Source organism: Caretta caretta, chromosome 15 (genome assembly GCF_965140235.1).
Source record: "Caretta caretta isolate rCarCar2 chromosome 15, rCarCar1.hap1, whole genome shotgun sequence".
Classification (NCBI taxonomy): Eukaryota; Metazoa; Chordata; order Testudines; family Cheloniidae; genus Caretta; species Caretta caretta.
This window is the reverse complement of record NC_134220.1, coordinates 16905519-16932036: the sequence shown is the minus strand read 5'-3', so window position 1 is coordinate 16932036 and position 26518 is coordinate 16905519. Positions and strand designations below refer to the sequence as shown.

The following is a 26518-nucleotide window of genomic DNA, read 5'->3' as shown; positions in this document are numbered from 1 at the left end:
GTTGTTCCTAATGCACAGAATGACTGCAGCTGGCGGCTTGCATCTAGGCTTAGCCACTGTCCGGGAGGGAAGTGACAGGGTGGTGGAGTGACTTACCCTAGGTCACATTGCAGTTCAGTGGCAGAGCTGGGAAACCTTGGCCTCCTCACTATCAGTTGAGTGCCCCAATCCTGGACCACTCTGCAGAAGATCTGTTTGGTATGAGCTCTGATTCCAAAACTTGGGTGTTCCTCCACCTTTTGCAAACGATCATTGATGAACTGAGGGAGCTTGTCTGGGCCCCAGTAACACGTGCTCTGAATTGGAAATGTAATGGACCTTGTTATCCTTGCTAAAAAGTGTGTGTGTTGGTGCAGTGTTTGGGGAGGAACTACAAGTAGTTGAGAGGTGCTTTCTGTCCATACCTTGGATGCCTTTAATTAGATTTCTAGCTCATCATAAGAGGATCATCATTAATGAGGTTTAGTGTTTCCCACTAAATGTAACCCAGTTCTATCATAACTACTTTGGTAAAATACCTAAATGAAAGCAACGTTGCTGACTTACAGTTCCTGTCATCGTTTTACTGCTCACCAAACAAATATTATGCTATGGTCTCCTCATTGCTGAGTGGTGATTAATGCTGCTTAATTTTGGTATGGCCAGAAAAACACTCTTTGAAAAATGCAAATATCCTACCGCTAATGCATGTGTGAGGTTAAAAAGATTGATCATCACCCAGATGTTAATCCTGGCTCAACAGCACTGAATATTAAATACTTTTTTTTTTTTAATTTTGAAATGTTCTTCTCTGTTCAGGGGCTACGATGACCCTGTTGAGACAGAGATGGTTGACGAGAGGATCCCTTACCTTCACGGTGGCTACGCAGCACCATTAGCACAGCCTGAGAGGGGGAGCATGGCTAGCATCGAACGCCTGGGCAAGCGCTCCCCCTCCATTGACAGCATCCGCAAAGACCCCAGGTGGCGGGACCCTGACCTCCCTGAAGTGATTGCCATGCTCAGTCACCCCATCGATCCAGTCAAGTCCAACGCGGCAGCATACTTGCAGCACCTGTGCTATGAGAACGACAAAATAAAAAAGGATGTGAGGCATCTAAAAGGGATTCCCATCTTGGTGGGGCTGCTAGATCACCCAAAGCCAGAGGTCCATCGCAAAGCTTGTGGGGCTCTCAGAAACATCTCTTATGGGAAGGATAACGAGAACAAGGTGGCTATAAAGAACTGTGATGGGATCCCGGCATTGATCAGGTTATTGCGGAAGACAAACGACATGGAAGTCAGAGAGCTCATTACAGGTCAGTGTCTGTATTTTTTCAGGGGAAGGCTTTATTGGTTTTGGGAACAAGAATTTTTGAAGGTGGCAAGATTGTCTAAGAGTTATGAACCACTGGCTGCAGTCATTTGTCTCAGGGCATGTCTGTATGCTGAGTTAGCGTGAGGCATGTGGGGGTGTAAATCTACAACACTGCAGGAGGTCTGTGTGGACCCTGCTGCTGTGCACTAAAAGTTCAAAGTACGCTCGGGAGCTCTACACCATAGAAGTCTAGCTTTGTGGGTGCCTTGGGCTCTCATACCTTCCAGGATGTTACAGTGAATACAAGCCCTAAGAGGGCTACATATATGTAACAGATCAAGTTAGTTCACTCCAGCAAGCCTAGCTGGATTGAGAGCAACAACACTCGAGTTACACAGAGTGATTGGATTAGCAGCACAGAGTGAATTGCATCCCCGCTACATTACTAGTTACGGCATCAAGAGCCCTACGAGCACCACATAACTCAAATTCGAGATTTGTGCGTGTAGCTGGGAGTTGGGTTATGGGCAAAACTCGAGTTGCTTGCTGTGAAGACATGTGTTATGTCCTTAAGCGCCTGATGTTATGAGACCCACTGGATGCTGCCGCATTAAGTGCGTCACAGTGTAGCTGCATGCACCTATCTATTCAGGGGAAAAACCAAGGTGCTGTGCAATGTGTGGTGAGGTTGTGTGGCTAATGCTATAAAGGCTAGAAAATTTTCAGATTGACAGGCACAGGGGCTGCTGCTGAGACAGTTTTGGGAGAGGGAATGTTCATTATAATTTCAGGAAAGGAGGCACTGCCGTTTTTTTAAAAAAACTGCCGGTATATACTTAGCAGTGATTTTTTTTTTCCAATTATTTGTGGCTCCATTATTCAACCAGCTTTTGTCTGAACTTAGCCTTGGACATACTCCAAAATGAGTAGTGAATTACATGCCAGGTTTCAAAGTTCAGCCATTGAGTTACATATGTGGAGGGGGGTGAGAAAGCATGTCAACAACTCTTCACATTGTGGAGACTTATTCTTCTTCAGCCTCCCATAATTCGAAAGCAGGAACATAGATTTTCCCCCCTTTGAAGAGTCAGGGGTGGGGGAGGAGGAGGAATGACAGTTAGATGGAGACCAGATGGAGGATTTTACTCCAAAAATAGAGTTTTTCAGAAAGCACTAAGCATGTGAAAATAGGCCTGTATGATTGAAATGTTTAGCTACCTCATCTGTATTGGGATCTGCCAAGCAAATTCAATCATAAAATGTGGCATAATACATTTGAGGTAAACATTATAATGCTATAATCACTGCAGGACTTGTGGCAACTCTCCAGGCTTTTACCAGACATCATCCTTTGAGATGGATATTGGTACTGAGATGCTTGTCCTTCCTCAAGCATTTTTATTTATTCAGCAAACTGGGCCTAACCATGCAATCCACAAACTAACTTCCCTCCTTCCAGTCCTTCTCCATAGAGCTAGGAAAGAGGAGCCTTTTGCTAAAGTATTTGATTCAGCAGGATGGCTGACTTTGTATTTTGTCCTTTTAAAAAAAAATTGGATAAATAAAATGCATTTCTCTGCAGTTCTGGTTTGTTCAAAACTCATTTCCAGAGCTCTGCCAAGGAACACATTTATTTTGTCAGATTCAAAAAAGAAAAAGCTAGTCTATAATTTACTCTGGAGGAACATCATTATAATGTTAAGTGGTAATCAGTCATCTCAGAGATGGCAAAAACAAACTGGAGTTTGCCCCCTTTCCCTCTGAATGGTGTTTGCTTTGAATCCCGACTGATGAATTAATTTCACAGTGTAAGTATGTGCCATTTGATCCTACCTCAGAAGTAAAATTAGTAATTTTGTTCTGCGTCCTTATGTAGGTATAGTTCCTACTTGCTATTTTAAGCTGTTTTTTCTCTACTGAGAAACCCTAGGAATGTTTAAAAGTATTAACCTAAACAGATGTCCAGCAACAGATGATGATTCTTTAATCTCCATCTATGCAGGATGAATTTAATTCTACTCTTAAAGCAATAGCGTCAGAACTGGGTGTTAAACATTCTAGCAGTAATGCCGAAGGGAACAGAGTTTCAACAACAACTGTGTGGGCTGAGGCTGGTGGAATCACAGCTGATATTCAGACTCAGCTGAGACTGAACTGCCCATCAAAAAAAGGTTTCAGAGTGGCAGCCGTGTTAGTCTGTATGCGAAAAAAGAAAAGGAGGACGTGTGGCACCTTAGAGACTAACAAATTTATTTGAGCATAAGCTTTCGTGAGCTACAGCTCACTTAGAATCATAGAATATCAGGGTTGGAAGGGACCTCAGGAGGTCATCTAGTCCAACCCCCTGCTCAAAGCAGGGCCAATCCCCAATTTGTGCCCCGATCCCTAAATGGCCCCCTCAAGGATTGAACTCACAACCCTGGGTTTAGCAGGCCAATGCTCAAACCACTGAGCTATCCCTTCCTGCACCACTGAGATGAAGTGAGCTGTAGCTCACAAAAGCTTATGCTCAAATAAATTTGTTAGTCTCTAAGGTGCCACAAGTCCTCCATCAAAAAAAGAATTCCGAAGGACAAGACCAGGGAGAAATAAGATTCAAGTCTTTAAAACAATACAAGAGGAGCATTCAGCCAATGCTACTGCAAAAGGACTGCATGCTCTGCAGTGTTACGTGCACTGTTTACAGTTCTGGAGATCTCATCATGATGATGATAAGTTGACTTTGTATCAGGATTACTTCCCACTGCAGTCGATCAGAGTATGCGTTTGCCATGAATGCATTTTATTCTGTCTGGAATTAAACCTTTGAGAACTTTTGCCACCATACAGAAGTTTGTTCAGATTCAGATGGAGGTAAAGAAGAATAAATTTAATTGCTTCTTTTAAAAGGCTGCAACTTCAGACCAGTTGTTACACGTTATCTACACTAATTGTGATAGTGATTGCTATTCAGATCTGAATTGTGGCCAGCCATTAATTGACTATTCTAGGTGTGGTTGCATTATAAAATAGGGCTGAGATTTCCAAAGGGTCTAAGTGAGTTATGCCCCCAAATCCCATTGCAATTTGGGCACTGGACTCCCTTAAGCTCCTCTAAAACAAAAACCCGGCCTAGATATATACATCAATATATATCCTAGGATACTAACTCTGAAAGGACACAGGTTAAACAATCACTGGATGCATCTACACGGCAAAAAAATAAAAATAAATAAACCAACCTGCTGTGGTGAGTCTCATTGCTCAGGTCAACTGAGTTGGGCTTGTGTTGTGGGGTTAAAAATAGCAGTGTAGCTGTTCAGATTCAGGCTGAAGCCTGTGCTCTGAAACTTGGCAAGTGGGGAGGGTCTGAGAGCCCAGGCTTCAGCCTGAATCCGAACATCTACACGGCTATTTTTAGCCCCGCAGCGCGAGCTCCACGGGCCCAAGTCAGTTGACCCTGGTAGTGAGACTCACTGCTGGAGCGAGAGGAGGTTGCTGGGTAGACATACTCATCGTATCACTCAGCAGTCTACAGTCAGGTTTCAGTATTCTGATATCACATGACTGCTAGACTAGGTAAGTCTGTGTAGCTTTTCCCATCTCGTGGTATCACCTGCCTCGGAACTGAAAGCCTGTTGTTGCTTGACATCATAGCTCTTTTACTAGAAGTTCTGTGTATAGCCTAGAATGGCATTCGAGCATGATGGCCCTCAGTGCACGCCAGGCATGTTAGGCATTTAAAAATACCTACCAATCCCCAAAGATATAGTCATGCTGTATCCTCTAGTTCTCTTTTTTAAAAAAAATCTAGGGTTGCACAAACAACCTGCACTTATTGTACTGCAGAAATCTCAGTTTATTAAGGCTTTCACAGCTACACTATGACTTGAGCTGCAATCAGAAATGCTACTCTGTGGAGCTCCTCCTTGAATCAGTCCGCAGTTATCCTCTTGGGACTGTGCAAAACTACCCATTCAATGGATCATTTTCTGACTTCAGAAATGAGAGCTGAGCTGATAAAGAAAGAAATCTGTTCTGACTGGGAAAGCTGCAAAGGTTTTTATCTTGAATGATAAGGTTTGGTGTGGAACAAATGTTCCCATCAGATATGCAAGACAGAAATTCTATTATACTCTTTTGACAAGCAATCAGAAGTTAGTAGCTTTAATGAATTTTTCATTCTTTGTGTGCTCATTGAAATGTAATTTTGTTGTTTAATGACACTGCATGATATTTTAAGTGGTGCAGAACATTATTCTTCTGACACTCTGTATTGGCAAATTGGGTTTAATTGAAAAATGATTGACCTTAAATGTTCTAAGGAGAAAATCTTTTGATCTAATAATGTTCTATGTAGAAAGTTGCTGTTTGATGCAGCCAATCAGAATCCATTTCTTGTGGGCATTAATTAATGTATGTTAGAAGCCTAGCAGCTAACCAGAATTCATTTCAGCGGGCACTAACTCCTCTTGTAAGTCCACTACTATGAGCAGCATATTTTCTAATTACAGGTGAATTTACTCCTTTTTTCTGTTGGGAAACCTGTCAAAAGAATATATATTTCATGATGCACTCTGTAACCCAGTAATTTATCTTCAGGACCTGTGCTTGGCCTCTTTCAGCTTGGGATGCCCAACTCCCATCACCAGAGCTCAATTTTATTTTATTTTTTAAAAGACTGCATATATAATAGAATACATGTCAGACAGATGACTACAAGATCAACTAACATCAAGAGCACCCAGCGAATATATGCAATTTATTTTAGATGATAAATGATTCAGTGTGCTGCATAGATGAAAGAGTAAACAGGTTCTTGGTTTTTTTTAATTTAATAGTAACACTGGATTCTGCAACTAAGCAAAGTAAGAAAGAAGATTCTGTTTGGATTTCAAAAGATGTTAGCATGTCTGTGTTTGACACACTTTCTTTAAACCTGCCCATCATAGACAGCTACTGGAAGGTGGGGCCCACAGCATTTGGAACTGTGGGCTTAAATTGTTTTTATATGCTGTGAAGTGAGGATTTATAAAAACAGTTTTATCAACCAAACTACTTTAAAAAGACAACCTTGTTGCTTCTGCCTATGCTTGATGCCTTGGGTAGCTTGAAACCTACATGTATATTCAAGCTAGCTCTTATGAATGAGAGAGAAAATTGATTATCTTCTGCAAGGCAATAGTATATCTTCTTATTTAAATCCTAAAATGTATGCCAACCACTGATCAATGCTCAAAAAGGCAAATTCTTTTAGTAAAGGCACATGGAAAAAGTTGATGGATGAATTTGTCTTGCAGTTACTGTTTTAATGACTTCTCTTTAGGGTCATTTTAAGGAACTGATAAATTGACAGGAGTTTTAAAACGGACTTTTTATAAGATAACATATTAATTATGACAGGTTTCAGAGTAGCAGCAGGTTGCAGAGTAGCAGCAGAGTAGTTAGTCTGTATTCGCAAAAAGAAAAGGAGGACTTGTGGCACCTTAGAGACTAACCAATTTATTTGAGCATAAGCTTTTGTGAGCTACAGCTCACTTCATGCTAATAAATGTAGTGAATCATTTTTAAGGGCAGAGGTCAAATTACGGTGATATTAATCTTTGTCACTCTTTGTTCTCGCTCAGGTTTAACGTACAGTTTAAAAAAAATTTTAGAGTGAACTTAGTTGTTAGGGATTAAAATTGTTGCTATGGGTGCCACCATGAGAACCTCTTCCTGAGCTTGGTCCCCCAAGACACTGGAGAGATGCTGGGATGTAAAGTTCTGATGTAATCCCCTTCTTGAGTGATACCTTTTGAAAAGAAAAAAGTTTTGTTTTGTTTATTATCTGTCTCCTTTCTGAAGAAGTATTTTCCCTACATAGCCAGCCATGAATCTAAATCCTTCCCACATCATCAAATGTTGCATAGGGAATGACCAAGGCTCTGCCTATCCTGGACCACTCTTTGTATATCTTCTAAGTTTTTTCCCTCCCTGAGTACTGTTTGACAGAAAGATTATTTTGATCTGTATCCCCCATATAGCCAGCTACTGGACTCTTGTCATTTATTTCCTTTGAACATCTTAAAGGTCCTACTTACATATTTTTTGTATAATATGGGGTATCTTTTGTGCCTCTCTCTAGTTTAGCAATGCCTCCTTTGGAGCATAAAAAGAGGCTGTGCAGTGGGGGAGAAATGGAAAACCTCGCAACCCTAATTGCATCCTTGAGTCCAGAAGGGACAGAGGAGATGCGGGGTGGGGGAAGGTTCTCTTGGGTGTCAAGTTGTTGTCTTGCAGCCCCTACAAGGAGCAGCTGTTTGGCTGCCCAAGAGAGCATTTGTTTTTAAGGACTTGTTAGAGTTTACAGGCAACATTTCTTTAGAAACTATGGATGAAGGTGCCCATGAGTGCCTTAACTCATGCAAGTAGTCCCGTTGTTGGTTAGATGGGACAACATGTTTGCTGGACTGGACTTTCTTTTTCTGGCCATTCAAGCTCTGCAATCCAGATGTGATTCTCTTGAATCCATGTAGGATTTAGTCTGTTCAGAAATAGCTACCAGTAATTGACAACATAGAAGAAATATGGAGATAAGATCCTTGTTTTACAGACCTAGGGCACATTAAAATCTATACCACCTTGAAGTTGTCTTCAAGGTGGTACCCAAGCACTGGAGAATTTTGCAAAATCTTCTAATATTAGGACTGCTGGTTTGTCTGATGTCTTAGAAGGGTGTTAAACTTTTTGATAAGCTTTGTTCTATGTTGAATTATATCGTTAAATTGTCCTAATTCCAATATTAAGAAGATTTCAGATTTCTTTTAGACGTTTAAAACATTTCCCTAGTTGATTCTTCTCTAATCTCAAAAAATGAAATTATTTACTCCAGCAGCATTGTAATGTAATGAATAGTCAGTTGTCTGGGGCAGGTGAAGAGAGGAAACTGATGATTTAACTGGGAATTGGTCCTGCTTCGAGCAGGGGGTTGGACTAGATGACCTTCAGGGGTCTCTTCCAACCCTGATATTCTATGATTCTATGAAGCATCCTGTTTCAGATGAAGAAAGTTTTGTGAATCTCTGACAATGAAACCACTCAAACATAAAGGGTATAAACTTTTAATACTTTATTCAGAGTGTGTCTGTGGCCTACCAAACTTTTGTATTGGCCTCTTCCAAACTCAGAATGATTGATTAAAGATTTATTTTGTTAAATCTCAACATGCTTTTTAATTATGATGTTTTACTAGCTCAGGTAAGAATTACTGTAGGCCAGTAGAAATATAGAAACCATAGGAATGATCCTGCTGCATCACACCAGTGATCCGTCTCTTCTGGTATCCTGGTTCTGCCAGTTGCAAGTACCGGGTGCTTCAGAGGAAAGTATAAGAAACAGTTCTGCAATAGACGTGCCCACAGAAATAGTTTTGTAAGGACCCGAGGATTAGAACCCAGGTCTGCAGAGCTAGGTGTGGCTGATATTCCCATAGTCCCACCAGGAGGCCACATAGAGGCACTGCCAGGGAGCACTGTGGAGAGTGGGCGCCGCAGGAAGTACTGCCCACGAGACCCAGAGTGACAGTACCCTGCAGCCTTCTGATTAGCCAAATGCTCCTACTTAACCCCAGGAAGTTGTTTGGGCAACCACACAGACCTTGGCTTGCTGCAACGCCGGACTTTACCTTGTCTCCTGATTTCTGGTCTCTGGCTCCAACCTGACTTAGACCCCAACTCCTGCTTCCCAATTCTAGGCTGGTACTGCCTCTGATCTCTGGTCTTCAACCCTGGCCTGACTCTTGTTTACAGGACCTGGCCTTGTGATTCCTCCAACTCCTGCCCAGTGATTCCCATCCCTGGTGGGCAGACCTAAGCCCAGCTGTGACCTCTTGGCAAGACAACCCATTCTCCAGTCCTTTACATCGTTGTTTTTCCTCAACCCCCAGTCATATTATAAGCACATTGGTAGCCCCATTGAAGTCAGTGGGACAATTCACATGCTTTGCTGCATTGTGAGTAAAGAATGGATAATTTGTTAAATCAAAGGGTTTGATATGATTCTGATGACAACTTATTGAACAGTTCTGTTTTGCCTGATTATAAGTATTTTATATTGATTAGGTAGTTGCCTTTGCTGTCTTTACAAAGTATCTGTGTAAGTTGAAGTAGAAGAAAATTAGTATTGGCTTTTTTTTTCCTTCCCAGAATTGAGTGGAGATATTGAGCTTTTTTTTCTTTCTGTTTCCTTTTTTTCTTAACTCCCAGAGTGTTTAGTAAATTCTGCAAAAATGAGGATATGTTTGTTTAATATATAAATTGGTAACAATGGAAAGCTAATTTACACTTGTCATTTATATTATCTTGTTTAAATGCTAAGTAAAATAATTTCCAAAAAGCACACATAACTTATATTGTGTTGTGTATCTACAGTAAGTGAGGTGTGCCAAGTAAATAATAATAATGTATGTACCCAGAAAGAGATTAAAGAAAGATGGGTTTTAACATCTGATGTACATTCTTTTGTTTGCTGCTGGATTTGTTTAATATTTAATGTGTTCAGTTAAATCTAAACAGATGTCTGGGTTTTGTAAATGCCACTTGGAATCGGAGGCATCATAAAGTGTCAGTCTTAAAGCTCTGTTAGTTGTCAGTCTCCTGGGTTATAATTGCCACTCACGACTGGTAGCAGAGATAAAATTCCCTTTCCAGTCTAGTATGTAACATGACCCTATATGGATCTCACACTATTAAAATAGGACAAAAGACATTTGCCATCTCTCATTTTTTGCAGTGAAAGCTTGAGCATTAAGCATTCATTCCAACCCACATCAGGGAGGATTCAGTATTGCAACTTTATTTTTCTGTTTGTTTATAGACAGGTGTAGCAGGCTTGGTCCTTCTTTCATGTACACCAGTTCTTCTTCGAGAGCTGTCCCTGTGGGTGCAGCACTCCAGGTGTTGGTGCGTCCCTGCGCCTTCGTGCGGAGATTTTTACAACAGTACTCGTACCGGTCGCGCGTGCGCAGAGCTTGCCCCCCAGCTCTGAGCGTACCTTAATAGTATGCTTGTGCGACCAGTCTCCTCATTTGCTTCTCTACTGTCCCTGGCCTGAGACTGAGCTTGGCAGACTTGTTAGAAAACTTTTTCTCCCTTGTTACTCTTACCCTTTTAGATAGTTTGTTACCAATAGTGTTAGTTATTAGTGTTACCAGTAGTGTGTGTTAGTTTTCTCTCAATTTTTTTTTCTTTCTCTTAGTTCCTGTCAGCGCAGCCACTTCCAACATGCCTGGCTTCCCAGGCTTTAAGTGCTGCTCTAATTGTAAGTATGCCATCCCTCTGTCAGATGGCTATTCAAAATGCATAAAATGTTTGGGGGAGTCCCTCATCCCCCCAAAAATGTGCCCACTGCAGCAAACTTGAGTCTAGGGCACGAAAGGACAGGGAGTTGAGGCTAAAGCTGCTCCTGCTGCAAAAATCCTTAGGGTCAGCTTCAGACCCAGGTGCTGATTCCGGCTTTGCTCCACGCCACAGCCCCCCCGCCTCTACAAGATGAAGAAAACTTCAAAGAACATCACCTTCTGTCACCCGCAAAGCGAACTTCACGGGAGAAGGCTTCTTCCGGCACGTCTGCCGCCTCTCTCCCAGCGCTTCCCTGGCTGAGCAGTTTTGACACGCCGGGCGAAACCCGCTTCAGGCTTCCTGTTGCCTGCCTCTCAGATGGCACCTTTCGGCACCGTGGTGGAAGTGGTGCCGACACATGCAGACGTGCCTGACCCCCCCGCAGGTTGTCACTGCTCTCCCGACACCGACACCGACACCTGCTGAGCTGGCCGGCGGACAAACAACTTTAAAGACACTGGTGCAGAAGAACTTTTCGTAGCAGCAGATTCCTCTCGCACAGCCCTCACCACACAGAGGACCTCCAGCACTCCAATTTTCGCAGTCAAGTGACCTGCTGGTGTCACCCGTTCTGCAGTCACCCTTACTGAATGCCTGCTTCTCCCCAAATGCTCAGCCATGGTCTGAACAGCCTTCCTCCAGTGAGGAGGAAGCTGGTCTCCAGGGGGATTTTTCACCATATGAAGTCTCTCATCCGCAGACCCCAATTAATAGAGGCCATAGAAACATCACCTCGTCCTACTCTCAGGATCCTGCCCCATGGTGTGTAAACCCGTGAATGGCACCACCTGTGCCCTTCCCATCACAGTGGCAATATTGGGCCCCGTGGGCATCCTGTCCTCGAGACCACACTCGCTATGCCACCTCAACCAGGCCCGACACTGGCCCAGCACCACAAGCTCACGAACCTGCCACTGATGCCAGTCACCAGACAGCACCATCACAAGTGCAGAATCAGGCATGACCTGTCTCTAAACCAGTAGACCCAGTTATGCCTGACGAAGCCCTGCTTCCTCCTCCCTGGTCATCTTCAGATGACTTTTCAAAATTTCAAGACCTTTTCAAAAGAGTGGCCAGTGAATTAAGAATCAATCTGGAGGAGTTTCCTGAATAGCAGCATGAGTTAATGGACATCCTGCAGCTGCCGCCTTCTTCCAGGATTGCATTGCCAATCAACCCACCCTTCTGGAACCTGCCAAAGCCATCTGGCAGACTCCTGCTGCAAGCTTACCTACCTGCAAACGAGTGGACTGCAAGTGCTTCATCCCTTCCAAGAGCTCTGAATTTCTTTTCACTCATCCAGTGCCTAATTCGCTGGTGGTTGACACAGTCAACCAAAAGAACAAGCACCAATATCCCCGCTCCATCCCAGCCAATAAAAACAGTAAGCATTTAGATCTGCTTGGATGTAAAGTATACGCGTCTTCCACCCTACGATTTCGAATTGCTAATTATACGGTCGTTCTGGCAAAATATGATCACAAAAATTACAACAAATTCATGGACTTCATTGAGGACATTCCAGAAGCAAAGAAACAACAATTCACTGCTTTAGTCTCTGAGGGACAAATCATATCACGTACCGCTCTTCAGGCGGCCCTCAACGCGGCCAACACTGCAGCAAGATTTACAGCTACAGCAGTAGTCATGCGCAGAGGTTCATGGCTCTCTTCCTCTTCATTTCCTCTAGCGGTCCACTCTACTACTGAAGACCTTCCATTTGACCGTGACAAACTCTTTGCCTCCACAATGAACGACATCGTTCACTCAGTGAAGGATTCAAGAGCAACTCTCTGGTCCTTAAGAATACAAACCCCTACGACCAGAAGGCGACAATATAGATACCGCGCAAAACCCGCCTGCAGCTTACCAACATCCACACTACCCCATGTATACCCAGCACTTCCAGAGATCCCATGATGACCAACAGCAGCAACAACACCAGGGACCCAGATATCAGAGTTGCCGCCCCAATTCCACGGCGCTGTCTCAACCCCCTCCGACTAACAAGCAGATTTGAAGCCTTGGTCGAGGGTTTCGAAAACCATGTTCCCACTTCAGCACTTACACCCCCGTCCCTACTTTTGGACACTGCCTACGACCATTCTTCCATCAATGGCACAACATTACCACCGACAAGTGGGTTTTAGAGGTCATCGCAGTTGGCTATTCCATCCTCTTCCTATCCATGCCTCCTACCCACCCTCGCTCCCCGTCCCTCTTCAGGAACCCTCTCACAAGCAACTGCTCCTGCAAGAAGTGCACCATCTCCTTCTATTGGGAGCAGTGGAGCTTGTGCCTGAAGGGAAGGGGTTTTACTCTCATTATTTCTTAACAGAAAAGAAAACGGGGGTGGCGACCGATCCTTGACCTCGGGTGGCTCAACAATTTTATCAAGAAGCAAGAGTTCAAAGTGGTAACCCTCGCCACCATAATCCCAGCGCTGGAGCAGGGTGATTGGTTTTCAGCCCTCGACCTACAAGACGCCTGTTTTTTCATGTGACAATACATCCAGCCCACAGACGCTTCCTTCGTTTCACCCTTGGCTTGACGCATTTTCAATACAGGGTACTACCCTTCGGCCTATCCACTGCCCCCTGTGTTTTTTCCAAGCTCCTGGCTGTAGTTACTGCCCACCTCAGGAAGCAAAGAGTCATAATATTTCCTTACCTGGACGACTGCCTTCTCAAAGCCTCAACGCTCGACGAAGCGCTTCAATTCACGCAACTCACCGTCGATTGTTTCCTATCCCTCAGCCTATGAATAAACAACAACAAATCCACATTAATTCCAACCCGGCACCTGGAGTACATCGGAACATACCTCGATTCCCAGACGGGAATAGCATCTCTCCCGTCCGATCGCTTCACCATAAAGCAGCTGGCAACAAAACTTTGCAACAGTCCTCAAGTCACCACTCGAGACTGTTTGTTTACAACTACTAGGTCACATGACCTCATGCACTTTTGTGGTCCAAAATGCACGACTCTACATGAGGTGCTTCCAAGCTCAGCTGGCCATGGCTTACAGACCCAATGTGCATACCCTAAACAAACCCCTATCCATACCTTTCTGAGTCAAAAACTGTCTCCTATGGTGGACAATTCCCTCCAGCCTCTGCTCCGGAGTCCCCTTTCTCCAGGAGGCTCAATCCATCACTGATGCATCCCTCACAGGGTGGGGTCCTCACCTGTTACATCACCCAGGGGCTATGGTCTCCAACAGAAACCTCCCTGCACATAAACATCCTGGAACTTCGAGCTATAAGCAATGCCTGCCGTCACTTCCTCCCGTTTATCCGTACATGTTGGTTCTGGATTATGACAGACAACATTGCCTGCATGTTCTATGTAAACAGGCAGGGAGGAGCTCGCTCTCATTCGTTTTGCACAGAAGCTATGAAACTGGTGCCTTGCGAACAATATCCAGACATCAGCCGCCTACCTTTCTGGAGCTATGAATACCACAGTGGATGAATTAAGCAGACACTTTCCCTGGGACCACAAATGGAGATAAACGAAACGATCATCACCAACGTATTCCGCATTTGAGGCTACCCAACCATAGACCTCTTTGCAACTGCAAAAAACATGAAATGCCCCGGATTTTGCTCCAGGGCAGGACTGCGCAAACACTACCTGGGAGATGCATTTATGATTCTGTGGCACCGGAACTTACTCTGTGCTTTTCCCCTGATCCCGATTCTCCACAGAGTTCTGACAAAAAATATGAACAGATCGTGCCAAGGTGATTCTGATTGCCCCAGCATGGCCCCGACAGCCGTAGTTCCTATTCCTCACCAAGATGTCAACTCGACTACCAATCTTGTTGCCACTCATTCCGAACCTCCTTTCGCAGCAACATGGCCAATTTCTCCACCCCAACCTGTCCATGCTCCACCTCAAATCTTGGATCCTACATGGTTCTCCCAAAATGAACTAGCATGCTCTGATGAAGTTCAAAGAGTTCTCCTACATAGCAGAACACAATCTACTCGCACCACCTATCTCCAAAAGTGGAAGTGATTTACCCAATGGTGCTCAACAATGTCTCCTCTTTCTCCTATATCTGCACCTCTTCCTCTTATACTTGGCTACCTGTTAAACCTCAAACAATCTGGACTTTCTTTTAGCTCCATCAAAGTCCACCTAGCTGCTATTACAACTTTCCACAATAAATTGACAGTACCTCTGTGTTTGCTCATCCGATCACTAAACGTTTTCCCAAAGGACTTCAATCCCTATACCCAGAAGTTAGACCTCCTACCCCTCCATGGGACCTTCACTTAGTATTATCTCGCTTAACTCAACAACCATTCAAACCCCTAGCCACTTGCTCCCTCTTACACCTTTCTAAAAAACAGCATTCTTAGTGGCAATCACTTCTGCCAGACGGGCAGGAGAAATAGCAGCTCTCATGGCAGACACACCATATACCCTATTTTTTAAGAACAAAGTTAGCCTTCGATTACACCCCAAATTTCTTCAAAAGGTCCATTCATCATTCCACATCAATGAATTGATACACCTGCTGACCTGCTTTCCTAAACCACATGTGAAGTCTTTTGAATCCACAATGCATATCCTAGACGTACGCAGAGCTTTGTCCTTCTATTTTCATAGAACCAAGCCCTTTAGGAATTCTTCTAGACTCTTTGTCTCTATCGTGGAGCGATCCAGAGGTGCACTTATTTCGACCCAGAGACTTTCAAAATGGATTTCTGACTGTATCCGACTCCGTTATCAGATACGGAAAGTTATGCCTCCAGCAGACATCAGAACTCTCTCCACTAGATTGATGGCTACTTCTGTGGCTTTGCTACGCAAAGTTCCCCTGACTGACATCTATAAAGCAGCCACTTGGTCTTCTGAACACACTTTTGTTAAGCACTATTCCCTTACTCAGGGCTCCCTCTCAGACACACAATTAGGGAGAGCTGTTTTATCTACTGCATTTCTACCCAATCTGAAGTCCCTACCTCCTTGAGATACACTGCTTTTAAGTCACCTGGAGTGGATCACCCACAGGGACAGCTCTCGAAGAAGAGAAGGAGGTTACTCACCCTGTGTAGTAACTGACGTTCTTCGAGATGAGTGTCCCTGTGGGTGCTCCGCTACCCATCCTCCTCCCCCTCTACTTCAGAGTTGGGGTAGCCTCTGTTGTAGAGAAGGAACTGAGGAGACCGGTCGCACATGCGTACTATTAAGGTACATTCAGAGTGGGAATGCAAGCTCTGCGCGTGTGCAACCGGTACGAGTACTGCTGTAAAAATCTCCGAGCGAAGGCGCAGGGACGCACCAACACCTGGAGTGGGGCACCCCCAGGGACACTCATCTTGAAGAACATCAGTTACTGCACAGGGTGAGTAACCTCCTCTTTTGCACTGGTAGAACTCACTGACTTCAGTGGCATTACTCCTGCTTAACACACATGTAACTGGGCAATTGGGTCTGGTGAGTCAATATCTGGTAGATAGTTTAAAAAGGAGTTTTGGGAGAGAAAAATTGCAGGCATTGTAACCGTGAAACTTTGGGAAATTGATATGTGTGACTGAAACAAAAGTCCAGACATGACCATTTATTGTTCCTTGTGGGTTTTTTAAACATAAAGTGTTTAAAGACAAATATCTGCAACTTAAGTTATTAGTTTGCAAAAATGTGTAGACCTAATGATGCACGTTGGATACATACTAATAGTACATATTATTAGGAAAGAGTCTCTGGATATTTAGGAAAGTCTCTATCATTTTTCCATTCAGTCCTTGCAAAAATCTCCTTCATTCTCATGCATTTCAGTGGAAATGAAAGCGGTGTACCTATTTCTCTCCACATATTTGCTTATTTATAGTTTTGAAATGTTACCAAGTAGGATTAATAAATTCTGTATCTATGAAATGAAGGTTCCATTTTAGTCCCCACTCGATAAGGAATAGCCTTTGTAAAACTGAGATTTGGAAGGATATTTGTACTTCTGCATAAGTTTGCCTGGCAATGTCTGGAATATGGAATGTTTAAGCAAAAACTTTCCTATTAGATTTCAACTTTGTCCTTTGGTTTGGAGATGTTATTCTGCTGAAAGCATGAGGCGAACAGAAGAAGGTTTTTGTTTGCCTTTCTTGAATTAGTCAGCTTTGTGAAGGCTATATTACTTCCCTTTATTAGCAGAAACCAGCTGATGGTTACAAAAATGTATTTCACCCTCTGATTTCAAAGGAAAGTCTAAATTATTATCCATTTAAAAAAAAAAGTAAATCTAGAATCCATTTGTTTCTTGGATCACTTGTTTTTCAGTTGAAATCACTGGTGCCTAAATGTTTTGCCTTGTACAGTGCTGAATGTTTCCATGAACCATTTTTAAGGGCTAATCTCCTCTTCACAGTTCTGCCACTTGATCGATGTGGGCACAGTTACCTATTCCCCCGAATGTAGATGCTGTTATACCAGTGTCAAAGGGCTTATGCTGTTGCAGCTTATTCTAGTTCAGGAACTAAAATAAACTGTACTGGCATAGGTACCTATACATTAGTTTAACAGCATCCTGTAGGGTTTTTACCAGCATAACTGTTGGCAAAAAATCACACCTCTAATTGACAGAGTTACATTGTTAAAACTTTTAAGTATAGATTAGCCCGAAGATATTTTGCATTGTTTACCACGTAAAACCTACGTTTGTGACTTCTGCTGCTTTGATTTGGTATTTACCTTCTTTCTACAGCTGTGATTCAAAATCAAGGTGAGGTGATAAGACAAAGAGGGTTGTGGGTGCTCAGTCTCCCCTAGGAATAACGCCCTCACTGCACTGTATGTGCCTGTGACATAGTGAATAATATGAAAGTAAATATGGAATGCAAAAAGTCTGGGGTGAAATTCAGCCCTGTGTAGAGAGTCGACACCGGGGCTATGTGCCCTTTAAATCCAGTTTAAGCCCTATTTTGAGGTTTTATGAGGTTTTTATTGACCTTGCAGTGCCCTCTGCACTGGGGTGGGGTTTTTTTTCTCCTAAGTAGATTTGCAAGTTTAATTATATTAACACTTCGTTCAGAATGAATACTATCATTGAATCTTTACACTTCTAGTTTATGTAGATGATGAATGAACACCTGTCATATGCCTCCTGTATATTATATGGCTCAGCAGTTTCAACCACTCTACCTGTTTTAAATATAACTGCGTTTAGAAAGGTGGTATCGCTTTCTGTTTTGATAATTGCTGAGTGAGTCCTAACCATGTGGTTATATTGGATTCTCAGAAATGTTGTCAGGTGAGTAATTTCCTCGGTTCATATTGTTTTATGATTTTAATCTTTTGGAAATGCTAGTCTGCATGAGCAGTACCTGTAAACTACTCTAACTTGGCTAATAATCATTGTTTCTCTCTAAGGCACTCTTTGGAACTTGTCATCCTATGAGCCCCTAAAGATGGTGATCATTAACCATGGCCTTCAGACACTGACAAATGAGGTGATTATCCCCCATTCCGGATGGGAGAGCGAGCCGAATGAGGACTCTAAGCCTCGGGATGCTGAATGGACCACGGTGTTCAAGAACACATCTGGCTGCTTGCGGTAAGATGGGAGCATGGATTGTGCTTCTGTTTATAGCATCTTAGCGTATGTTTAAAAAAGTGGTTTATTTACCCTGACTTTGAAATCAAATATCCTGCATCTCTTTTGCATAGGTGCACTTAGGAGCTCAATGTGGCAATATGGGAGGCTCTCGTTTTGCCACAAATTCTCTTGTACTAGAGCCTTGTAAGTGCTGACATTCTAGTCCCATTTGTGAGAGTGGTTGGTCATTTGTGTAAGATGGAACATTATATATATATAAATGTTAACCTTTCCCTTAGTGGGGGCAATGCTTGGTAGAACGGTGACTTCCCAAGTTATATCCCAAGAAGAAAATATGCCATTGCAAGCATAGTCATAAGTGCTAGGAATCCAGCTTTAATCAGCTGTGCTGGGATCAATAGGCTGATTCTGGTCACTTGTCAAGTCCTTTCCTTAGTTGCCCATTTGAGAGGTTTTTTTATGACAAGTTTTCTAAATGATTCAGTTCTTTGAAGCTCTTCCTGCACGAGTGGACTTTTATTGCCAACTGGTGAGGAAATGCATGATATCAGTGTTAACGCTTTTTTATTGATTTAAGCTAAATCTAGAAGACTTCTGATTCAGATTTATCTGCAAGCACCCCAGGTGAAGATATTGACTAACTTGATTTCAAATTGCAGCGAGTGAGGAGCTGTAGGATATATATTATGAACCTGTCAGAGATACACATTCAATGTAATTCATAGGTGTTAGCTTTAGATACAGTTTGCCTGCTGAGCATTTAAGAACCAGTTTCCAGTTTAAAAAAAAAAAAAAAGACCTTTGATTAGGTGGTATTTGCATTTCTGAACTCCTCCACAACTGGACAGTGCGTGTTAGAACACAGGGTCTGAAAGAGCCCTCAGCACAGCCTGTGAAAATCTAAGGTACCGACATTCTGTATAGAGTGACTGACTTTCATTTTATATGTTTTTCCTTGAAGTTTTTGTAAATAGTCTATAAAAGATTAAACAGTGTATATACACTGTTAAATTCTTCAGTGTTATGGTGAGGTCTAATAGTTCAAACAAAACTAATAAAGATTCCGTATTGCACCTTCTGGTGCACTGAAGTGTACTTCTGTCAGATTTCTACTGATGAATATATCTTCAGAAAGTTGGTTCATTTCCGTTCCTTGGGCTTGCAGTCTCTAAATTTTACTAACTATTCCCATGAGTAACTTCATGAATGCAGAAAGTAATGAAAAGTGTTCTGAAAGGGCCCATTACTGAACTTATTTGCAGTCCCACTGAAGATGGAGGTCCTTTGAGTAGGATCCAGACATCATAATTTTTCCTTAGCAGTGCCTCACTTTCTAATGGTTTTGCAAGAGGAAATTAGTTATGGTGAGGATAAAAGGATTATCTGAATAGTATGAGATTCTCTAATGATTGCAGACAAAAAACTGATTGTTAATAGATTAACATGATCCATGTCATAAATTATCTATTAGCACCCGCAATGCTCTGGTCTGCTTGAATGTCTGCATTCCCAGTCTGTTTTTTTGCTGTTTTTTTTTTTTAAAATTAAGGTGCTGCTTTTGGAGGAAAAAGAACAAAAATTTTATTTACAGGACCCAGCTTTCTTCAGCATAATGAATGTGGGCATACAGAACTAGTATCGTGTTAAAATCTGCTAGCTGCAGAATTCCACCTCACTTTTTAGATCACTAAAGTGATCCTGTTTTAAGAAATGATTTGAATTACATTGTGATGGCACTTGCTAATAAACATATGTGGTGCCTACTGCTGGAGCTGTGCATGCAAATCTATTGCAATCCTCATGTCTACAGTCTTTCTTCTGTCACTACTGGGGAGAGGGGGGCCAATATCTGTCTATCCTTTTTTTTTTAATTCAGAGAGAGCTAGTCTTCAGAGAAAGTTGAGTATGTGCTCCAGAGAATTTGTTCAGGTAAATGGGGAAAAATCTGGAACCGTTAAAGAAGGCAATTTATCAATCTTCTTGTTTTATAAAATTGGTATTGGAATGCCTAGCCATTGTGTGGAGAGAGGAGAATTGTTGTGATAATATAACCATTTTTATCCCATTGCTATTTGGAGGCATTAAAGGAGAGGCAGGATGATCCATACATAGAGCAAAGGATTGGGTGTAAGGAGATGTGGGCTCTTTCCAGGCTCTGGGGTTCCCATTCTGTATTATGTGGGTAATGATACCTATCTTCTATAAAGTGCTATGAGATCCATGTGTAAAAAGGGCTAGATAAGAACAAAGTGTTCTAATGGGTGTTTGGAAATCTGTTGGCTCTTGTGTTGAGGCAGCAGTTGGTCATAGAAATTCAATTTTTGGTGAATGGAGCTAATTACAAATTGTAACACATTTACCATTTGCAAAAATACATGATCTGATTTGTACCTTGGAGGTTAGTCCTCTTGATCGTTTGCCAAGCCCACCTTGTCTTTTCTGCAGGTGATTCTGAAAGGAACACTGCACTGCTCTCTGAATAAAGAACTGAGAAATGAGCAACTATTTGGACTGAGTTTTTAAAAGTAATTAAGATCACGTGGGCTCAGCAGTGCCAGTGCACAGCATGCGCATTACACATGCACAGCTGCTTTCATTTCAGAATTTTTCAGGAATGTTAATGAAATTTACCAACAAGTGTGGGTGGCTTTGCATCAAACTCCTTGCTTCTCTATGAGAATTGCTGCTATGTTAGTCCATGCTTTTGCTGATGTTGTTTACCTTGCACTGATCCACAGATGGAGAGGCTGGGGGATTGGTGATATTACAAGGCATATTGTGCATGCTATGTGCATTGTGTGAGGGAGGAAGGGTACTATGGTTGAATACCAGTGTTTAGAGCTAGTGTCTCAGCTGAGATAGCTACACTGTCCCTGTGATTCCAGTGCTGGAGCTGCTTTTTATTTAGGCCTCGCAGCACATGGTACCTACTTCTAAGCTTAAAAAAAAAAAAAAAAAGGCACCTTATGATTTAGTGCTAGATCTCCCATTCACCAAGCTGGCAGGAATGCTTAAATTAAGCTTGATGTTGATGTTAGCCAGGATTGCTGTAAGGAATTGTATTCAGCAATCCATTCCGTAACTGCTAAATCTAAGTCAGAGTTTAAGAAAACCCAAATGATGGTGCTAAGAAACACGGGATATGATAACTGGCAACTTGAGACCAGTGAGAACTATAATGTCCCTTTCTGTCCAGAAGCATAAATAGAGAAGCCACTTGATATTAGTTTCACCAAAATCCTGTCTCTTCCCTGCCATGAGTCACACAATTTCTGAACAGCCCATAACCAGATGAAACACTACTCTGAGCTACCAGGGAATACTCAAGATCTTGAATGCCAAGTAGGGACCAGAGGAAGACAGGGCTTCCTATCAACATTTGTTGACTTTGGAAACAGGTGTTTGTTGTTTTGGGGGGCTCTTTTACATTCATGGGGCAAGTTCATATTGTTTGTATCCCAATATTAGACTGAAATATGAACAGCATCTTCCATCCATCACCCTAATCCTAGCCACTCCACCTTGACTCTATATGCAACCTGCCAACAGTTACGTTTTTGAATGACGAGAAGGAAAACCTCAGATTTCATTTTGTTAATGCAAAATTTGACAGTTACAACACTGTGGCCAGTAACTGGGGTTGCTGCATGCTGTCTATTTCACCAGGAAACTAGGTCAAATATTCATGAATTTGTGGAGATGATGCTGATTTTCAATTCTGTTTTGTTAATCTTCCTCTTGGTCCAAGGAATGATAATGGCCCCTTTCCTTGTCAAGCTTCACTTATTTGGTCAGATCCAATATCTGATTCCTGAGATAGGGGTGATCATCTGACAGATCAGAATAGTCGTAAGCCTTTTGATACTAATCGGGAAGTAGCACAAAATTTGGCAGTTCCTTTTCTCTCTCAACATGGCCACCAGGATAAGAGAGTGTTGAAAATCTGGGAATGCATGATGTGCTTAATTTTTTTCCAGGAGTGTTTTTGCTGGACTCTTGACCTTCAGAGGCTGTATCTCAAGTTTAAGGAATTTGAGTGTCACACAGGGTATATCTATATTATTAAAGTGCTGTTTGTGAATGAGTATCTCCAGCTTTCTTAAACAACATGCTTGATGATCTGAGCTGTAGAACACCGAAATAGAATACCAGCCCATTGCGAGCCTCCCTCTTTGAGCAACTTCAGCCTGATTTGCCCATAAACCAGCAAACCACTGATTTGTTTCTGTCCTTTTCCTAGCTGCAGTAAACAATGTACAGCTCTCCTCCCCCAAAAAGTTGTTCTGAAACTATTCTGATATGTGGGGCTGGAGAATTGGGACTAGGAAGGAAGAAGGGAACTTGCCAATAGAATCCGTAATAAACACAGGTGGTTCTCTTATTTCACAGGTGGCTCTCTTATTATTTGGTGTGCAAATTTGATGTCCTCAAACTGATTTATTCTTTTAGGTGTGTGGAAAAGGAGATGTCTCTTTTTTAATTACTGTCTGTCTCTTTTTATTATTTAATTCCTGCCTGGATTTTCAATCCAGAAACATTTGCTTTTAAACTATACTATAATCCAGTTTAAATTATGTTCTGACTTGATGGATCTTAAAAAGGCCATTTAGCAATCCTTCCTTCAGCTTTGACTAAGACATTAAGGCTCATTAGAGAAAGGGTACACTTAATGGAATCATTCCAGGAGAGAGATGGAATTTAGGTTACCCTGCACTCGTTAACTCAGTGCCAGAGACTTTCTGTGTTTCTCCATGTTTGTGCTGAATTGTTTCTCTTTGGCTTGTTCAGATAATACACTGTTTGCTCTTGGTCAGGAGTAGAAATGTGAGACCTTTCGGTCAGAGAGGGCTGTCACAATCAGAATTCCTTTTCATTTCCTGTACAGTTATACATCATGACTCTGAGTCTTATAGAAGCAACCAGGCTTTTAACTGCTTTAAAAAATTTAATACTGTGCTTAATTACCATTCCCCTCTATTGAATTACCATTCATTCTCTCTTGCATCTTGCAGATTTTTTTCAGTTTTGAAAGGGGAAAAGGATAAAATTTCATTCTTAAATTGCTGATTTTATAGCATGGATCTTGTGCTAAACTGACCTGCTGTCAACAAATATTTAAATTAGTTCCCTTGCATACTAAATAGATGAAAAGTGCTACTTTTCCAGGTTACCATCTGCAGCTTTTCTTGTCAATCCTTCTACTACATAGAGACTCCTGCTCACAAACAGCCCCAGGATTCAAATCCTGGCCATGGATGTACAAGTGCATAAAGAGAGACCCTGCCTACTTGACTTGCACCAAAAAATGAATTCTCTGCAAAACAATCTTGCACAGAATGGCTGTTCACCATGAAGTTATGGAGGAAGGATGGTCCAGTGGTTAAAGCACTAGCCTGGGCTGTAGAAGATCCAGGTTTAGTTCCTACTCCACCACAAACATCCTGTATGACCCTGGGCAAATCTAGTAGTGTCTTTCTGCCTCAGTTCCACATCTGTAAATGGGGATAAATAGGGAAGTACTCTGTCACATTAAAGATTGAGGCACTAGGATACTATGGTGATGGGGGCTGTATAAGTACCCAAAGTAGGTAAATGTTAATAGCCCCCTCCTTTGGAATCAAAATACACAAACAAATATGGGAGTGTGTGTAAATAATACTCTAATCCTTGTACACTGTTTCAGATGGTGCTGAGAAAAAAGGGGCTCAGCGGAATGTCCTAAGTTACTGTATTGTGGATATATTTTGTTCCAGGTGTATATTTAGTATGTGACAGTTTAACAGTCTTCCTTGAGAAGCCAGAACATGTTGTAGTACATGAAGCTTGCCCAGCAGAATTAATTCATTACCATTTGGACCAACAAGTGCAAGAGTAGTAGTAATATAGAATAAAATCTGTGAACCCCATACCATTGCCTTAACTTTTTCCTATACTCCTTTTCTTGGTGTGGGGAACATATTGAGCTACAAAGCTCTGTGGTGATCTCTAGTCTTCCACAGAGGGGAGTTAGGTCCAGCATGATGCTTTACAATGTGGATCTGTAGAAAAGCTCTGATCAGAGATCACTAGTTACCAAGTCACGGTGGCACTAATGAATAAGAAAGAGTTGGTTCTTTTCTCTCTCCACCTCTGCAAAAGGAAAACCCTGCTCCAATTGTTCTGTTGGAAAAGTAACAAGGATCATCCCCACTAAATGGGGAAGCTTGGCCTATACAGGTAATGTTGTATTACGAGGAGTTGGGATCAATTCAACTTGAGGTTTTCTGTATGGGAAAGCTAATGTGTAGCCATTTTGGAAACTAGGCTGTAGTGAGTATTCTCCTATCCCTTTGAGACCACTGTATAGCTTGGCTTTTGCTGCCTAGTGAAGTATGTTTTCACCAGGGGACAATCTAGAATGTGGTTGTCCTAACTAGTTATTTTATCTTATTTTTTGATTCGGGGAAGGATTCTTCTAAGATCACATCATTTCTCTTACTCACCCCCCGCCCCCTGGGAGTTTGGCAACACTGCAGCATTGGCCACCTAAGGGGATAGGTGCTAGAATGTCACAGGAGGTTTGTCTTGCCAGAGGCTGAGCATGCTGTGTTCCCATTCCTGGCAGTGGGGGACCATGCTCAGTCACCCAGATGGCCCCATTCTGTTACTGTTTCCAGAGCCTGATGTCTCTGAATGTTGAATTCCAAGGAAGGAGGGGGAAAAAGCTATGTCACAATGCACCAGTTATACCCTCTGTGCCTATTAATGATTAATTTATATCTTTTCTCCAAAGAAAAGTGACTGGGAATTAGTTATCAAAATGAATTACTTTCAAGCTTTATCTGTCTTCCAATCCTGCAAGCATGATAATAAATACATGATAACGGTAGCATTATATTTCCCCTGTCTGCCCTCCCACCTACATGAGGCAGCATTGAACTCAGACTGACAGAAGTGGAAAAGCAGCAAAGCATAAATCTTGGATTGGAGAGAGCTGGTTGTGTGAGCTTCTTCTAAATAGTTTTGTCTGGTGAAGGAAAGGGCACGGGAGGTGAGACATTGGGGAGATCACTGCAGTACTGTCAAGGTGCCATTGGCCTGTGTCAGGGGAACATTGAGTAATTTGCCTGTTGAAGCATGACAGGATAGAGAGGGTATTTAGATGAAGGTTTTCAGATGCAGGCTTTCTTAAAATGACAGTAAATTAATAATTAAGCTTAAGTAAGTAGCCTACATTTTATACAGAGAAACAACATTCCATAACTCCCCCCTGAGTGCTAGGAAAATCTCCAAGATGTTCCCCCTCTCTGAAATGGGATTCTCTGACAAAGCCCTTTGGATGATCTTTCTCCATGTATCACCCCATTCCCCTATACCACTATGACAGCATATTTCAGCTGGCATCCTTTTAGCCCAGGACAGGGCCTCTTTCAAAACATATCACTGCATTACAGTCACACAGAAGAGTGGTGTCTGAGTGACACAAAATGCCACTGAATTATTATGTCCCACGCCACTGTTGCCATCTCCTCATCTTCACACATGCTACTGACTGTGAGGCATTGGGTTAGTTGCCTGACCTTGCGTTTCAGTCAGTGTAGTACAAAATGGAGTTCAAAAAATATATATCAGACTTTGCTGAGAAGCAGGTACATTGTGACCTGCACTTTCCTCAGGGAAATAACTTCAAAAAGTGAGGAAAATTGAACTGACGACATTAAAACAACTTTTCCAGGCAACTTTCTCTTTAGGGACAGCAAACACTGAACAAACTTGAAAGAGGGTGAGGTTTATCTGTAGAGTGCAGGTTCAAAAAACAACAATTAGACTCCTAAGGAAGTATAATAAAGAGGAGAAAGCTAAGGCAGTTTCTTAATTAGCTTATTGATGCTGTATAGGATCATAGCATATGGCTGTCCTGGGGCTTATATGAGTACAGTGTTTAATTCCTGCTAGTGAAGAGCTGTTAGAGTTCTGCCTGACAGTTCCTGATGTTTAGCTTGTAATAGAAATAAATTATGCATAGATTTTAGTAGCAGAGACATAGCCTAGTTACATGCAACCTTAATGCTTTACAACCGAGTCTAAGGTATAAATTAAAGTTGTACACTTGCTTATTGCCTTCTGTCATTTCCTTAGGAAGGAATTATAGGTCCCTGACCTCTTGGCTCTGAATGAGGGGAACTAGAAAATGTATGTCACCATGGTTTGACGAAAAGTGAGTTCACAACAAAACTCACCGATACCAACACTTTTGGAATGGAGTTGATGTAGAAAGTGGGCATAGTTTTACACTATTCTGTATACCTAATGGATA

General features: G+C 42.2%; 1 protein-coding gene across 18 annotated transcripts in view; it reads left to right on the top strand.

The window, feature by feature from the left end:
- Positions 1 to 26518, top strand: part of ARVCF (ARVCF delta catenin family member) — a 446960-nt gene that overhangs the window by 331943 nt on the left and 88499 nt on the right. For all 18 annotated transcript variants that reach the window (XM_048822053.2, XM_048822054.2, XM_048822067.2 and 15 more), the window contains 2 exons: positions 799 to 1298; positions 18036 to 18219. In XM_048822053.2, the coding sequence (XP_048678010.2) occupies positions 799 to 1298; positions 18036 to 18219 (684 nt within the window). The remainder of the gene's footprint in view (positions 1 to 798; positions 1299 to 18035; positions 18220 to 26518) is intronic.